General features: G+C 48.2%; 1 protein-coding gene across 4 annotated transcripts; it reads right to left on the reverse strand.

The window, feature by feature from the left end:
* Positions 1–4,036: 4,036 nt before the first annotated feature.
* HELT (helt bHLH transcription factor) lies at positions 4,037–5,901 on the reverse strand. Of its 4 annotated transcripts, none has more exons than XM_085578719.1 (5): positions 5,622–5,789; positions 5,149–5,253; positions 4,906–5,002; positions 4,671–4,779; positions 4,037–4,375 (listed from the first exon to the last, which is right to left on the reverse strand). In XM_085578719.1, the coding sequence occupies exons 1-5, from the start codon at positions 5,646–5,648 to the stop codon at positions 4,051–4,053; spliced, it is 663 nt and encodes a 220-aa protein (XP_085434845.1). In that variant the 5' UTR covers positions 5,649–5,789; the 3' UTR covers positions 4,037–4,050. The 4 variants fall into 4 exon arrangements, with proteins under 4 accessions (XP_085434845.1, XP_085434844.1, XP_021411783.1 ...); XM_085578718.1 differs by having other exon boundaries at positions 4,671–4,782; XM_021556108.4 differs by having other exon boundaries at positions 4,037–4,779; positions 5,622–5,901.
* Positions 5,902–17,007: the final 11,106 nt, after the last annotated feature.

Raw genomic sequence — 17,007 nt, forward strand, 5'->3', positions numbered from 1 at the left:
TTTCAGAGCATACATGCTGAAGTTTAGATTTCCTGTTGGATTTCCAAAAGTGGGTTTTTTCAGCCTAATTAATTGTATTACTTTTGATGAAGCATAATGCACATTTCAGTTGCTGTAGCTTGAAGATAAACGTACAGCAATCTCTTTCCCTTTCATTTTTTTGTTTGATAAATTTCCTAATTTGATATCCTGAGTTTGAATCTTACAAACTACTCCTCTTTCTTTCCATGTGATGATTCATCCGAAAGTCTTCAATGTTGCTTTTTCTCATCTTTTGAAATGAGTTTTGTTTGTTTTAATATGCCACTCTATATGCAGTATGTTATGTGGGTAGGTATCCGAGTTTTAACCTTATATACATGTTAAAATTACTTTTCTTGTACTTCTTTCTATAATCACCTTTCTCTTCAAGAGAATTCAGCGCTCTTTTCATAAAACAGCCTTTATGCAGGAAAACAGCACTGTGCAGGAAAGTTTACTAGAAACAGACATGATGATATGAGATGCGCCCAAGGCAGGAGGCAGGAGGCAAATCTGTGAGATCAGATGCTACATCTCAGCAAAGATGGAACTGTTGGCTGGAGGGTTTCCTTCCAAAAGTCTGCCTTTGTAAAAGGATTGCTGCACAAGCCTGCAGGTGCTTCAGTAGCCTGTGTCTGATACACAGACTGTTCCACAGCAAACAGAAGGTCTCCTCCTCCTTTAATTGATTCAATTTATAATGGAAAAACAATCCCCCTGGACTTCTAGGCACTATTTAATTATCTCCAAAAATGTGGCAGAATGGCAAGAAGGTTGATTGGGGTGATCATTGTACCCTGGCACCTAAGACCCTCTGCTCTCCTAAGCACTTCTGACATGATCCTGGTCAAATCATGCAGGCTTCCTTTGAGCCTGAGGAATAGCAGCAGCATTCCACAAAGCAGTGGGACCACAAGACTTATAAACTGGCAAGATCTTCATCATGGGAAAAGGATCATATCCATACCACTAGGAAGCCAATTATTGTGTGCATCTCTACTGGAACAGATCTGTAATTAAGAACTTTCCTTGGTGCAGATCCTTTTCTTTCCCTCAGTTGCTTCTTTCAGACTCATGGCTCAGTCTCTGTTAGGTGTGCTGATGCAGCTCTTTGTGGTCCAGTGCTGCAAGCAGGGTCATGGAGTCAAAATACAATAAAAATACTCTTTTCTACTATTAATGAGATTGATGAGATGCCCCAAGAATGACTGTGTTGTCCTGAATCTGGGGACTTTGTTCAGTGGCACCGGCTCTGTTTCCAAGGCTGGAAACTCCACAATGTGGCACTACCAGCAAAGTCCCTAGGATTTTGAATAATGCATTCAGACTGGTGTAAAACCATGGGAAGAAAGAAGAGTTTAAATCTGTGTTATACATGCTTGTAATCCATAAACATTTTTTACTTATTTAAATAGTAAAAGTGAGACAGTAGAATTTCCTCCAAGCTTTGCCTGTTACCTATTCAAAACATAAAGCTTTAAGATGGAGGATTTATGCACAGGCAACTTGTGTTCCTTTGATCTAATTGGTGATGTTTTATTTAAATAATAATGCACATAAATCCTTGGGATAAATTAGGGAGTTGGAGATGTTTTCAGTAATTCAATGTTACAAAGATCAACATAAACTCTTCTACTGTCTGAGTAAATAGCAAGAGAAAGTCGGTATCAGATGCAGAACTGTAAACTTACATTTTGCTGTGCTTTGATCCCAACATGATTATTTGCTCTCAACATAAAGAAATTACTGAGGTGTGACCATGCTGTACAACTATTTGCTGGGGTGAGAAGAATTGCAGTACATGTAGGACACGGAATGTGTGAGGAAAAGAGAGGAATTCCAACAGCAGGGAGAAGAGGTGGAAAAGAGGGAATTAAAGGCATGGGAAAGGAAGGCAAGGCAAACTGGCAAAAAAGATGTGAAAAGTGTAAGAAGGAGAAAGATGCTAGCTGAAGGAAAGGAATAGGACATGATAGAGCAAATCATTCACCATTAAGATTTTTAGCCAAGCAGGTGCGTGACACAGAATCTAGTATTTTGGGGGCTTTGGGAATTAAAGTAATTTATTTGCAGAGACAACCCACTGTGTTAGCTGTTCCCAGGTGCCAGTAAGTGGTACTCTTGTGCCAGGCAATGAGCGTTGCCAGCCCAAACAGGCACCACAGCCTTTAACAGGCCCAGCACAGGTGTCATCCAGCTCCTACCCACTCCCAGCAAAGTTGGAAGATGGTGCTCATGGCAGAGCTTAAATAAATCTAAGGGGGGAAAAAGGCTAAAAGTCTCTGTCCTATAGGCACAGAAATGTAAAATAAAATCAAGACAAATGAGCTGAACCTCTGTCAAAGGACAGGGGATGCCTATCCCAAGGGAGCTCTGCACCCCACTGCCTATGCTGACCCACCTGTGTGTACATAGCGTGGTGCATAGGTGTGGATCTGAGCTGGGAAGGCAGCTCAGCTCCCATGCCTGGTACAGCTGACTTTAGCAAATTCCAAAATAATTTCAGGGCCAAAAGCAGGAGGGTGAGCTCAGAGCCCTGAAAGAGTGGAGGGAGGGGAGACTTTTATCCTAAAGTCATTGTAAAGCCAAAGAGGGGTTTATCCTCCACAGCTAAATGAAAATGAAAAGGGGAAAGAAAAAAAAAAAAAAAAAAAAGAAGAAGAAAAAAAAATGCAGATAGCAACATTGGAGAGACAAAGACTGTCATGGACCAGTGCGAGTTTGCAAAATTATATGCAAATGACCCCAGTTTTGACCATGGTGGCCCTCTGCTAATCCCACAGAGAAAATCTACTTAGCAAAGGAAAGTTTTGTTTAATTTGGTTAGCAGAGATCAAAATGCTGAATGTATTTATATTTTCAGGAAAATGCCATATGTTTAGTGTTTCAGTGATAAAGTGGGATCACAAGAGCTTAAAGCACACAGAATAAAAGTCATGTAGCATTTTGGCCATATTCTGCACCCAGTGCTGATAAAAATAAGTGTTGGACATGTGTCTTCATAATAGGCACCAGCCATTCCTGCTGCTGAATGTCCATATTGTTTTGTGTACACTGACCAAAAGAGAGGTTCCCTCTGGATTTACCACCCTAAAGGTGTCCCGAGGAAATGGGGGTGTTTTACTCTCCTCCCTAGCTGACTCCTCACCATCATCCCGCCAGTGTGACCTTTTCCCCGCTAATCTGGGATAGGAGCTTTTCCTGTATTTACAGGTTAAATGGAAGATACACATTCCACTTTTTACTCATTGTAATGATGATCTTTTTGTCTGTCTCTGAATAAAGGGTCGGGCTGGTTTACAAATTGCGGGTCAGCCTATTCTGCGACCTGGGCAAACAGCCCAGGTCAAATCTCCTCAAAGCCTCCCCACCCAACTGGAATAAGTTAATTTACCCCTCGACGGCTGGAGATGACGGGCTGCCCTGCTTCTAGGGGCTATGAAGACACCCGGGATGCTTGGTTCAGGCGGGGCTGGAGTTGCCCCGTCGGGAGGGAGCTGTGCCGCGGCTCCATGCCGGCGGCGACGTTGGAAGGACTCGCTCCCGGAGCTTCCATTGGTTTTACTCTCAGCTCCTCTGCGGCCGCCTGCCCTCCCCTCCCCGTCCTGCGCCTTCACCATTATTCATCCTCCTCTGAACAAGCTGCGCCGCACAGAAATTCGCAGGCAAAGCGCACGGGAAATGCCTTTCGGACACGTGCCCCTGGAGCACCCGTCCAGGGCCGCGTGGGAGGGCAGCACCCGCAGGGTTTGCGGGGGAGTGGGATATCTGCCACCTCCGGGGTACCCGGGACTGCCTCCCAGCCCCGGGTGGCAGCCTGGGAGCAGAAGCTGGGCGGTACCGACACCCGGCCCGTCGCGTCCTGCCGAGGCGCCAGCCACGGCCGGTGCGTGCAGCAAGCTCCCTGGCCCTCGCTGACCACGTCTCGCTCGTGGGTTTTTTTGCCCTGGGTGGCTGCGTGGGGAGACTCCCACCGCCACCCGAGGAAGTTCCCTCACGGAAACAAAAAGCAGCGGCGGGTATAAACTTTTATTCCAAGGCATCACTTGTACAGGCACTGAACCCGGAGGTGGGAAGACGAGCGGGTGGGGGCAGCTTCAGGCCCTTGGAGAGGGCGGGCGGTGACAGATCTGGGCCCCGGGGGCTCCTCGCCAGCTGGGACCCCTGCGCATCTCCCTGTCCCCGGCAGCCTCCCCGTGCGCCCGGGAGTAGCCCGCAGTGTCCGCGGTCATAAATAGGTGTTTTTTTCAGGCGGGACGAGTCTCTATAGCATGGAGGGGTGCTGGCCCGGGGGCAGCCCGAACGCGTTGGGGTGGGAATGGCCGAGGAGGTTGAGGTAGTGGCGGTCCAGCCCCTGCACGGATGAGAGGAAAGTGCTGCGCTGCTGGCCGGGGGTGGTGAGTGGTACGGCGGCGCTAGGCAAGTGGTAGGGCAGGGAGGGGTTGCGGGCGGCGCCGTGCCAGGGGAATGGTCCCCCCGAAGGAGGCTGGAGCACGCCTTCGGCGGGACTGTGGACGTGCCCGGGGCACTCGGGCCCAGGATGCAGTGGATAGGAAAAGTCCGGCTCCGGGAGGGAGCCCAGGGACGTGAAGAGAGGGTCAGTAACGAAGCGTGCTTTGGACTGGAGAAAGGCCAGGATGCGGGCGTACTTGGTGTCTTTGGTCTCCATCCTCTCCACCGTCGTCAGGTAGTGGACCAGGTTCTTCATACACTCGTGATAGCCATAATGGAAGTAATTGGCGAACTCGGAGAGCAGTTCTGCTGGAAAGGAAAGGAAAGGGAATCGAGCTCCTCAGGGTGTGGCCGGGAGAGGAGCGGGGAAAGCCGCCTTCACGCCGCGAGTGATCCGGCGGGGGCCGCGGGAGGTCGCTCCCGCCTACCTACCCTTCTCCCGGCCGCGGGGAAAGTCCGCCGAGTGCAGGGCCCGCAGGTACTGCACCGTCATCTCCAGGATCTCCGCTTTCTCCAGCTTCCCCGAGCTCTGCAACGGGCAGGGCAGGTGGGCATCACCTCTCCCCTGAGACTGCTCTGCGTTCCATTGGGCCGCCCCCTAGCCCCGCCGTGTCGGGGGGGATATCGCAGCGCACCGGGGAGAAAAGGGCGTAGGGGCTGTTCCCCCCCGCCTACCTGCTTGGCCAGAGCCATGGGCACCGTCTTCCCCAGTTCGGTGAGGCAGCGGTTGATGCGGTCCCTCCTCCGCTTCTCAATCACTTTATGGGAAACCGGCGTCCTCTGCAAAACATACGGGGCGCGTTAGTGGGGGAAGAGAAAACAGATGGATCCAATCTCGCTGTGACAGTGCTCCCGGCCCCGGTCTCGACCCCTCCAGGGAAGCCAGTCCCCAGCCCCGCTCCGAGCAGCGGTGCCGGGCGCGACGCGGCCTCAGGAAGGATGATTCTCCGGTGGCCGGTCCTCTCCGCGCGACCCCGGTGGCTCCCCAACTGCGCGGACGGCCCTGGCAGGGCAGACTTGTTTTCATGAGAGAGGTGTGGTTGTCTTTTATGAGGGGGGGATCCGAAGGGAAAGGCGGCGAAGGGCTCGGGGCCAGACCGGCTTGGCGGCCCCTCAGACCGGTGCGCGCAAGGCGGGCGACGACTCACCCTCCGCTCCTTGAGCTTGGAGGCCATGGTGGGCTCTGCATCCCCTCTCTCTCCGGCCCCCTTATAAAGCCATCACTTCTTGGGGGGGACCCCGGGGGGCCTCCACGGGCCCGCTGATCCCATAGGATTACGGGAGAGCGGCGCCGAGGGAGTGTATGCATTAAAGATCAGGGTGGAAGGGGGCGAGGGGATGAGGGGCTTTTTTTTCTTCTCTCTTCTTCCTTTCTCCCCCTCCTCGCCCCCGTCCACGCAGCCGGGGGCGGCCCAGCTGTGTCGCCCCACGTGGACCTCGGGGACACACGTGACTGTCCCACAATAGCGGCGGGGACGGGGCCAGGGATGCGGCGAGCGGGGCGCAGGGCGCGGTACCGCGCCCTGCGCCCCGCTCGCCGCATCCCTGGCCCCGTCCCCGCCGCCAGCCTTCAAATCCCCGGCACCCCCTACCCCTCCCCTTAGCCCCGGAGCTGACTGCATTTTAAAGCCTGTCCAGAGTCATTAAAGTAATTAAGTAAGCCCTTAATAGGCTGTTCCGCCCAGTTCAAGGGAGAACCCTTGGAGACGGAGTGGCCCCGTTTGTTCTCAGGCTTTTCTCACACGACTTGGTGACACGTCCATCTTTATAAGAGATGGCAGCGAGGATTTTTTTGTTTACACCGCTTTATGCGCCGGGGACACCCCGGCAGGTGTGGGACCGGGGGACTGGCACACGATATCCCCCCCTCCCATCACCCCCCCCCCCTTTTTTTTTCCGTCGGCCCGGGGAGGCTCTCGCCAGCCTTTGGCACACGACGCTCCTTTTTTGTGTGGTGTGCGCGTCTGTGCGTTGTTGTTTTACCCCCCCTGCTCTCCCCCTCTTCTTTGGAGAGGCTCAATTTGTAGCCTATTATCCTATAGGAAAATGTCCCATTGAAAAGTATGAATAGTTTCATTGGGCCTAAATTTTAATAATGCGGGTCAAAGAAAAGAGGGGCAAATAAAGAGGGGATCGCAGCTGGTCCGAGAGTGCATTATTCGGTGTCACCTGCGAGCGGGATCGCCGACAGACCCCCTATTCATTTGCCTAATTTTGGTCAATTTAACAAACTTCAGGAGAAATTATTGTGGCATTGTTAAGGAGGGTAAAGCTTTCTGATCGAATTAACAGCATGTTTTGATCCGGTAAATGTCATTAAAAAGAAAGAAACAATCGCGTTTAAAGGGGGGCTCCGAGTTAAACGCGCCAAGTGGAGACGCCGGAGCGCAAAGCTCACAAAGGGAGCAAGTAACTGCCACAGGGGAACTTTTGTACGCTCACATTGCTGAGGTTTTTTACACAAAAAGGCATTATTTCATACTTGAATACGTTTAATCCAACAATTGTCTATTTTCTGCAAACATATTTTCACAGCATTGTTAGCTTTCCTCTCCGCGGCCCTCCGCCCGGGCAGCCGCGCTCCTCGCCTGGCGAGCGCACCGAGCCCCCGACCCGCCCCGCACAGCCCCGCACCGCCCCGCACCGCCCCCGCCGGGGCCGCCCCGCCGCGCCGGGGGGGCCGCCCGCCCCTGCCGCCCGCCGCCCCCCCGACAGCGCGGCGGCGGGCGCGGGCCCCCCCGAGCCTCTCCACGGCCGGCGGTGCGCCTCCGAACCCGGCACGGACCGCGGGGCCGCCCTCCTGCCTTCCCCCCCCGGCTCCACCACCGCCCCCGCTCCCGGCGCTCCCGCGGGGCACCACCACCCACGAGGGGGAGGGAGAAGCCGAGAGCGACCGGGCCGGCGGCGGGGCTGCTCGGCGCCTGGCTCTGCCCTCCTGGGCGACGCCACCGAGCCCAGTGTAGGGCTGCCGTGAACGGCGATATCCCTGCCATGTGAGCTCAGGCAGTTGTTCTCTGGGAAACTCCCACGTCCTCTTCTGTATTCCGCGTTTTTACACCCTTTTTCCTTGAGGTTTAAAATGGGGGAGCCGTCCCCACCACATGTCCCCGGGTGAGCACGGCGTGTGGCACGGCCGCTCTCGCCTGTTCTTTTCCGCAAAAGCGGCCGGAGGATAGGCGAGGTGCCAGCCCTCACCCCGCTGCCCCGGGCTGGTTCCCACCTCTCTGGGCTGGTCGGGAGCGCCGAAAGACCCCACGGGAGGAGGCGGCGGTGGCGCCGGGGCGCGTCTATCCCGGCCGGCGGAACGGAGTGGGCAAGACCGGCTGCCCGCCTGGGCACCCCTGCGTGCTGTCCCGCCGGCCGTATTATTCTTCCAGGAGCCTTGTAGGTTTCGGTATATTCATTCTCGTACAATGGGATTAAACACTAACCGTTATCATCCAAATTAACTAAATTCTGAATAGCAAATGAGGAGGCTTTTATTTTTTTCCTCCTCTTTTTGCTGCACTGGCGGAGATGGAGTTGATCCTCTTACTGTCTGTGTTAACCAGCTGCAGGCGCCTGCGAGGCAACTTCTTACAGGAGGGAAGTTGTTTATTTGCTCGCTGGCTGTTCCCTCGTTGGTTCCCCCGCGGGCCGGGCTGCCCGGGTCAGCGTCGGGGGGCGCGGGGTGGCCGTGGCATCCCCGCATGTACCGCAGCCTCGTCTTCGGAGGGTCTATGCAGGGCTGAAGCCAGAGGGAGATCACCCGACACGGCCGCGGTCGGACTGTCATCCTTGTAGGGAAGATAGGAGAAGGCAGGTTTGGGTATTCTTTAGTTTTTAGTTTCTCTCGAGCGGTTGTTGGCTCTCCTTGCGGGACACACATGCACGGCTCTTCGGCAACCCACGGCGGACACTCGCGTCCCCATCACCCTGCACCGGTTTTCGCCTCTCGCCAGGAGCCCCGCGGGTCGCAGCCTTCTCCCCAGGCAAGGAGCTGGCCGGCGGCCGGGGCGCAAAGCCCTGTCCGGTACGCGCGGAGCGGGATGAGCCCGCCCTCGCCCCGAAGGCTGCAGAGCGAGGGGCGGCCGGGGCAGTACTGCCTGCCCTCGCCCTGCAACCCTCTCCCTCTCCCCGCGGCCGGCCTGGGGGTCCCCGCCTGATTGGGCTGCGCCCCGAGGGAGCGGCCCGGCTCGCCCCCTCTGGTGCGCTGCTGGGGTGCGCACGGGTGCCGCGTCTTAGCGGCGTGTGGCCCCTGTCCCGTGGGCACTGGCGCTGCCGACATCTGCCAGACATGGGCTCTGACCGGGAGGTGGAGATCCTCTGGGAGTCGTCAAGCTGCTTTGAATTCGCATCTAGGTTTGCCTTTTTGTGAAAACAGTTCGTCTTCCCTCTGTTTCTTCACCCCCTCTCTTCTTTTTTGGTTCCTATATAATATTGAGGTTACACACAATTACTTCACTGTGGATATTAGGCTTAAAAATAATTGTCGCTGTGTGCAAGCAAAAAATCATATAACCAATCTCCCATGGAAAGAGTTGTCCGTGGAACTGGTGAATCGAGTACAAAGTAAAGTGTCCTTGTGTGGCTAGGGCTGGGGTTGGCCCTGCCAGCATGGTTCAGCCCCATACTGGAGGTTCTGCTGTGTAATGTGGAGAGGTATTCACACTTCTGGATGATCTCATGTATGATAGCTTTATTGCTTAGCAGTCCTGGATCTGGAAAGAAGCAGTGATCTTGACTCAAGAGAAAGCATTTAGTTTAGGAGCTTAACCCCCTCGGCTCTATATAGTTCATCACATGGTGCCAGTTTTTGCTGTTAGTTTACTCTTGCACTCTCAGGGAGGCTAGCCTAGGTTAGCAAGTTTCCAGTCTTTTTATAGCTCCTATGTGCTCTGCCTCTGTGTATACTTGGTCCATGTCTTGTTCCTCAGGTGCAGAGGTATTCCTTACCTCAATACTGTTTGTTCCAGCTGTAGTCCACTTCTATGTCTTCTTTCCTAATGGAAGGACCATGCTTCTCTCTTTGCTCACCTGCCACAAGTAGTGGCATCAGCATGAGGGAGGTGATAACATGATAGGTCTTGGGACTCCATGCCAGTATGGTCCTTTGCAGAAGAAGCCATGCTTGTAACCATGAGTCTCTTGTATTTTTGGGTAGATTCCGAGGGCTCTCCTCAAAATCCTAGAGTGCTCAAACAGGTGCTGTTTGTGCTTCAGAAGATGATGTTCTCATTCTGTGAGATACAGTAATGCCCATAAGCTAAACTTTGATCCTTAAAACTCTAGAATTTTGATCTTTATCATAGGAAGTTGTCAAATATCTCTGTGGTTGAAGACAGAACTTCCAGGTCAGTAGTGCTCCTGAGTGCTGCTAGGTACTTGTCAAGTTCCATGTCTGTGGAGGCACAGTTCACAGTAAGTATGTTTTGTGGTGTAATTTCAATATATCATAATCCATTCTTCATGATTAAAAGCTTTTCAGGAATGTAAGCTCCAATATGAATTACTTTTAGATTACTCTTTGTATGAACTTTTTTGAGTACAGATTGCTTGAAAGTCATTCTCATACATTCCTGTAATTTGTTGACTTTTTTCCCAGATACAAGGTTTTAAGCTTATGTTTAGATTATATGTAGCATAGCTAATGTATTCAGAATTACATAGGGTAAAATGTTTCACTGATTAAAATCAGGAGTAGTTATATATGTTATAGCCATTTACAGGGGCTGATTTACATCAACAGAAGACCTGATACAACTTTTGTCCATCAAATGTGTATACACGGCAAAACTTAACACTGTCCACTGCGTGTTTGTACAAGGTGAGTTCCCCCATGACAATGGATAGATGTTTGCAGTTTCCCCAGTGATAGCTATCTTCTCAGCCAGAAGAGAGAATATGTTGCTCTTTAAATGATAGCCTGTCAGAATGAGAACAGAGTGCTAAAATTTATTTCAGTGGGATTTAGGCAATCATGAATCAATGGGGAGGTGTACATTAAATTGCTTGTGACTGAGGTGTTCTAAATAGCTAGATTAGTGACTGCATGAATAAAGGCAGAAAATACAAGGACTTTTTCTGCAATGACATGTCTAATGCTGAAAAATGTCTAGCCCCTCCTCTCCAGTCTTAGTAAAAACTAAAAACAAACAGAAGTAAAGTATACTTAATCCACCCAATGTTTTTCTATGATGAAGTGACTGGCTTGGTGGATAAGGAAAGAGCAGTGGGTGCTCTGAAGAAGAGAAGGCTTCAGTCTAACCTTACTACAGCTTTTCAGTACCTGAAAAGAACCCACCAGGAAAATGGAGAGGGACTTTTTACAAGGGCACGTAGTGACAGTGCAAGGGGTAGTGGCTTTAAACTGAAATAAAGTAGGTTTAGATAGGTTATTTGAAAGAAATTCTTTACTATGGTGATGGGACTGGAACAGGCTGCTCAGAGAATTTGTGGATGCCTCATCCCTGGAAGTGTTGAAGGCTGAATTGGATGAGGCTCTGAGCAACCTGGTCTAGTGGAAGGTTTCCCTGTCCATAGCAGGAAGGTTGGAACAAGATGATCTTTAAGCTCCCTTCCAACCCAAGCTATTTCATGATTCTGTGATACCATCTACTTGGCTTTTGATATTGTCTCCTGTAACATCCTTGTAGAGAAGCCGATGAGGCTGGATGAGCAGAACTTAAAACTGGTTCAGAGAGGGATGATCTGTGGCACAAAATCTAGTGTCTAGTAACTCCTGGTGTACCCTGGGGTTCAGAATTTGGTCTAGTCATGTTTAGCATCATTAATGAGCTGGAACATACCCTCAGCAAGTTCATAGATAACACAAAACTGTGAGGAGCAGCTAATGCACCAGAGAGTCATTCTGCCATCCAGAAGGGTCTCAACAGGCTAATGGAATGGGCTGTCAGGAATGACAGGAAATTCAGCAAAGGGAAATGCAAAGTCCTGCACCTGGGAAGAAAAAAACCCCTGCTGGAGGGCTGATTGACTGGAAAGCTGCTCTGTGGAGAGGGACCTGGGGGTCCTTGTGGACATTAAGTTGAACATGAACCAGCAATGTGCCTCAAGAAGGTCAATGGTATCCTGGGGTGCATTAGGAGGATTATTGCCGGCAAGCTGTGGGAGGTGATCCTGCCCCTGGGGGAGTCAACATCTGGAGTTCTGGATCCAGTTCTGGGCTCTTTAGAAAAAGAGAGAGATGGTCACACTGAAGGGGCTTCAGCAAAGGGCCATGAGGATGATTAAGGGATTGGAGCACCTCATGAAGGAGGAGAGGCTGAAGGAGCTGGCACTGCTCAGCATAAAGAAGAAAAGGCTCAGGAAAAGCTTACCCATGTGTTCAAATACCTGAAGGAAGGGTGTAAAGAAGCTGGAGCCCAACTGTTTTCAGTGGTTCTCAGTCATGGGAACAGAGGCAATGCACACAAACAGAAACACAGGAATTTCTGCTATAATAGGAAACAACTCTTCTGCTGTGAGGATGGTTAATCACTGACACAACTTGCCCACAGAGGTTGTGGGGTCTGGAGGTGGTCCTGGGCAACTGGCTCTAGGTGGCCATACTTGAGCAGGGAGCATCCCCACTTTGGTTTGCCATAGAAGAAATGTATTTTTTCTTACCCTACACAGCAGATTGAGCTCTTTTACTCTGTTCTCAACAGGACAATTAATTTAGATTCAGGATTTCTACACCTGTGTCAAGCGGAATAAATGGGAGGGAAGCACAGTCTGTTAATTGTACTTCACCACATGTTGTCTTGCAACTTGGCCCATTCAAGACTCATTAACATCCATTATACTTATGACTGCTTTGTAAACAATGCTAATTCAATAGGACTTTAGAGCTTAATTCCCTCTAGAGTTCTTTGTAACTCATATCCATTACTTTTTTCTAGCTGAAGTGGAAAAGGGGACCCCTGTGAGAGATTTATGGACTCTGCAAAGCCTATTAATTTAGTAATGCCATAGTTCAAGTATCTTATATTACGAACCCTCGATACTGAGCTTATTGAGTGGACTAGGGACTTCTAAGACTTTTCAGCAAAGCAATATTCTTTGGTTCAATCCAGCTTTGCTCTGATTTCCCAGAGACTGAGTAGACCAAACACTAATCCCAAGCACTAGCTACACTGGCTTCTAGAAAATTATTTTTGAAAAGTGCCCTTGTTGCTAAATCAGAGGGTTAGGATGCTGCACTATGCACCGGCTGTGCCAAGCTTTTTAGGTTTAAGGCTCCCTTGTATAACAGGGAGGTGATCTCAATGGTCCTGCATACTACACTGGTGGCTGGCTTTTGTGAGGCTGATCCAGTGTTAGCATATGGCAAGCAGCAGCAAGTCTAAAATCTCAGAGACTTTATGAAGGCAGATAATATAAAATTTATACTGTGAAATAAAAATGAGAGAGGGACTGATGCCTCAGGGTTCCTGCAGACTTTGCCTGTCTTCTAGGCAAGGACTGCAGCCCCAACCAGTTGCCTTTTGCAGCTTCATTATTGCTGTGCAGCTGGGGTGGCCAGCCCAACTGCTGGTCTCTATCGTGGATACTGAGTGATCTCTGTTGCTGAAGGCTGAGTCAGCACTTGTTTCTCTGTATGCCATAGCAGCTTTGAGTTATCTAGAGGTTTGCTTGTCTCCTTTAGACAAAGAGAAGAGATGGATACAACCAGGTAGGGAAGAACATGCAGCTTGTGGGGCACTGTTCTGTCTGCTACTGGAAAAAGGTATGTTTCAAGAGTTAAAGGCTTTCCATTGCAATCTGACTTTTTGTTCTGTGAAAGTCTTACTCTTCTGACTGAGCACTGAAAAGTGATCTGCTTCTGGAAAGTTTCGGTTGCTCTTCTTCAAGTGAAGTTCTTCATCTTAGACACTGCCAATAGCCCTCGTCTGTTTCTGAACTCATATCCCAAAGGCAATCGAAAAGATTATGATAACATGTGAAGATCCCACAAATTCCTCAAAAATAAGCATGAAATTTGCTTGCATGTCCTGGCTTTAAAATTATCACTTCTTGCACAAGTATATCTTTGGTGATAGCAGAGTGAGATCTCTTCTGCTAGACAAACAAAACATGATTATTAAATGCAAGCACTTTCTTTAAAAGCTGTCAAAGTGTTCTGGGTAAGCATCATCCCCTGCTTGCCCTGTTCTTTGACTCTTTCTTAGTGCATGAGCATCTATCTAATGTCAGAGACAGAATAACAGAACCCTGATCATACTTTGCAGGGACATTCTTCTGCCAAAACTGTGTGTATCTGACACAGGGATAGCAGATGGTGATTTAATATTTCTGCAACTACTCTCCCTTTCTGGGTAAAATTAAGAGCATATTGTAATCCTGACATTCATAAGTCATGAGCCCCCAAACTCTTAAGATAAGTGAAAAGTGAGGAATTTCATATTGTCAGCAATAATAACAAGTTGGTTAGTCAGAAGTTTGCTTATTTCTGCATTCTGCATAACCATTAGAATAGAAAAGTAATTTTTATTAAATCCATAGATCCATAAATCCATAGAGCAGAAGTGTAAACCACCAAATATAATAAGATTTTCTAAATGAAAACATAATGGTTTTAGGAATACTAGAAAGTGCTAGATACGGTGCCACCCATTTTTCATTTAATCTGGCTCATTTCAAAATTAATTATAGCAGGCAGGGAAGAAGTACCCTTGTCCCTTCTAGCTTTAATGCCATGTCCATTTTGATGGAAAGCTACTTTACATATCATAAGCATATATAACCACCTTGTGCATGGTTTGAGGTCCCATTCTTCCTTCACATTCATATCCCAGCCTCTTGATGGAACAGATATGAGTGTGTCTGGACACCCAGCCTGTTGTGGTGCTTTGAACATTAGTTACTGCTTTTTCTAATAAATTTGGTTTGGTTATGGGACAGGGGGAAATAGAACATGAAAGTGTCAGTGCTAGAAAGGAGAACTGGGAAGAGTTTCTCAGTGACAAGCATTGGAATCACTCCATTCTACTGATCTGGCATTGTTTCACCCAATATATGTATGTACATTAAAATATTATACAAATGACAGTGGTATGAAAAGCACTAACTTCTGCACTGTTATCGTATATGAATATGTGAAGATCCATATAAAATGCTGATTGGAATATCACTGTGCCCCATGGCACACATGGCTGACAAGGTAGGAGGGAGCGGAGATTTAATCCCACAGTTTGGTCCCGGCATTTGCAAGGTGGGAACATCCAAATTCTTCTTTCACAGCCCATCTGTGCTACTGAAGACAGGCACCATTAGATAAAGAAACGACATTGCCTGTATTACTTGTCACCACGAACTTTTAAAAAATAGCTTAGGACCGAACAGTGTTAACACTCGTAGGCAGGCTTTTCTTCCATCACATGATCATCGTCCCCGGAGAGGCTACTCGGCTCTCTCCCCATGTGGAAGCCTACAAAGCTTTGTGGAAAACTGTGGGAACATTAGGGGTTGGCTACTGCCCTCTAGTGATTGTCACCAGCGCCTGAGGTTTCTAACTCGCCTTTTGTTTTCTAATCAAATTGCTAAAAATAAACTTTGTGTGTGATCAGATGCATGAAATTCAATATTATGAAACAGTGCCTGATTCATCAGATCTCAGAATTTACACCAGATGATGAAATGTTCCTAGCATGGACACCAGCTGATACAGCTCTAAAAATGCAGTTAATGCAATCCAAACATGCTATTAGGCATTTTTATTGTCACCTAAGTTAATATTTCCCAATTCTTAAGAAACTGATATACCTTGGTTTGACTAAGCTTATTAATAGATTTTTTGCCTAAATAAAAACATTGCTGCATTTTAAATACAGCCTTTCAATAAAAAGCAAGTCACCCTTCTTTCAAAAAAACTTTCAACATAACAAAACAATAACTATGGGAAGCTTTATAGAATATAAATTATTGAGAAACAGAGTATATGGTTGAAGTAATGGTTTAGCTGAATTTGTAAGTAGCACTAGACACCTCTTTCCCTTTTTCTTTTTTTTCCCCTCTGTGCTAAAATGATCAAATATCTGCTAGTTAAGAAGTAGGATGTGTGGGTTTTTGCTCTAGTTATTGATGCAAAGTGCTCAGCTCCCCGATTAAGTTTTCATGAAATGTTACCTGATGGAAGGGCTGTTTGAGCAGTATTCTGATGCTGGCATTAGAGGGCAGCCTTGAGGGTTTATTGTTTATTGGATTTTTTTTTTTAATAATATATCAGTCTGGCTAGGATCTAATTTAAAGTAGCTGAAGGCTATTTTTGCTCTAATGCAGTACAGTAATTTAAAACACCCTGTCTCATTAAGTCCAACACCCAGCTGTGTCACTCACTGCTGAACATCAACAACGGTGGGTTAGGGACAGCGGGATTGCTCTGCAGGTGGAGCAGCTGCAATTACAAGATCCTCGGAGTGACAAGTGTGTTGATCTAATTGGCCTGTGTATGAAACACACCAGGCAAGGGAGTCACCTTTACTTTTATCTTCCAAGAGTAATTGAGTGGTTCACAGCTCTGACTTTGTTTTCACCAACACAACTTAGTGAAATGAATGTGCTGAAGTTCTCTCCAGCATCACACAGATTGCTCCAGGGTTTGAGTCCTTATGCATATGTACAGTGCAGCTAATTTGTTCTGCCATGCCTTTTGGCCTCTTGCTTCTAGGCCCATGAACACTGCTTACCATCATCTGTAGGTACCAGGTCTTCTCATTTCATCACTTATCCTTCAGACTTATGTAGGGCAAAGGTTACAAAAGTTCTTGGCATCTGCCATATCATGTAGGAGGAAAGCTGCATCAGCAGGGTGTCTTGTGTAATCTACTGATATTTTTGGAGATATGTTTGGGTAATAAAATGTTTGCTTTGTCTGCTGATCAGATTGCCTCCTATACAGTAAAAATCGTGAGTTGTAGAAAAATGTCCTTAAGGAAGCTTTATAAAATGAAACCTTACAAAGGCACGAGAATAATTTACAAAGCCCAGATTTATATTACTTATAAGGAAAAGTTCTGGAGCAAATAGAAAGTAAATTATCTTAAATTAACATCAGATTGTCAGAAGATAATGATTCATCCAACAGCTGAGGGCAGGGGAAGGTTAAAAAAAATGTGTGGAAAAAATTATGTGTTAGAGGAGAACGTATTTCAAATCCTGAATCACCTCTGCATAAACCATGTTGATAGCTACTCTGTTTCTTGATGAATGTTCCAAATTCAGCAATCACTTGTCTTGAAATGATCTTGAATGGTCCTAAAAATAGCTTGATACTGGAGATGCCAATTTTTCCAGTAATTTACCTAAAATGTCAGCAGAATTATTTGCTATGTGAAACAATGCTCTATCTTCACCTCTATGGGAAGATGAAGTTTGTCTGCTGCAATATGGTACTTTCCAAAACAGCATCCTCTCAATTCCTACGGTTTTCAATGTGTCCTAGATACCTCTGAAGATAACACCATTTATGGCTGAAAACTGCAGAGGTAGGAAAGTCTCGTATCCTCTAAGCTGGTAGTTGGGCCATTCAAAAAGGTGAACAAAGGTCTCTGT

The sequence above is a fragment of the Lonchura striata genome, chromosome 4 (assembly GCF_050655825.1).
Source record: "Lonchura striata isolate lonStrDom1 chromosome 4, ASM5065582v1, whole genome shotgun sequence".
In the NCBI taxonomy this organism is placed as follows: Eukaryota; Metazoa; Chordata; class Aves; order Passeriformes; family Estrildidae; genus Lonchura; species Lonchura striata.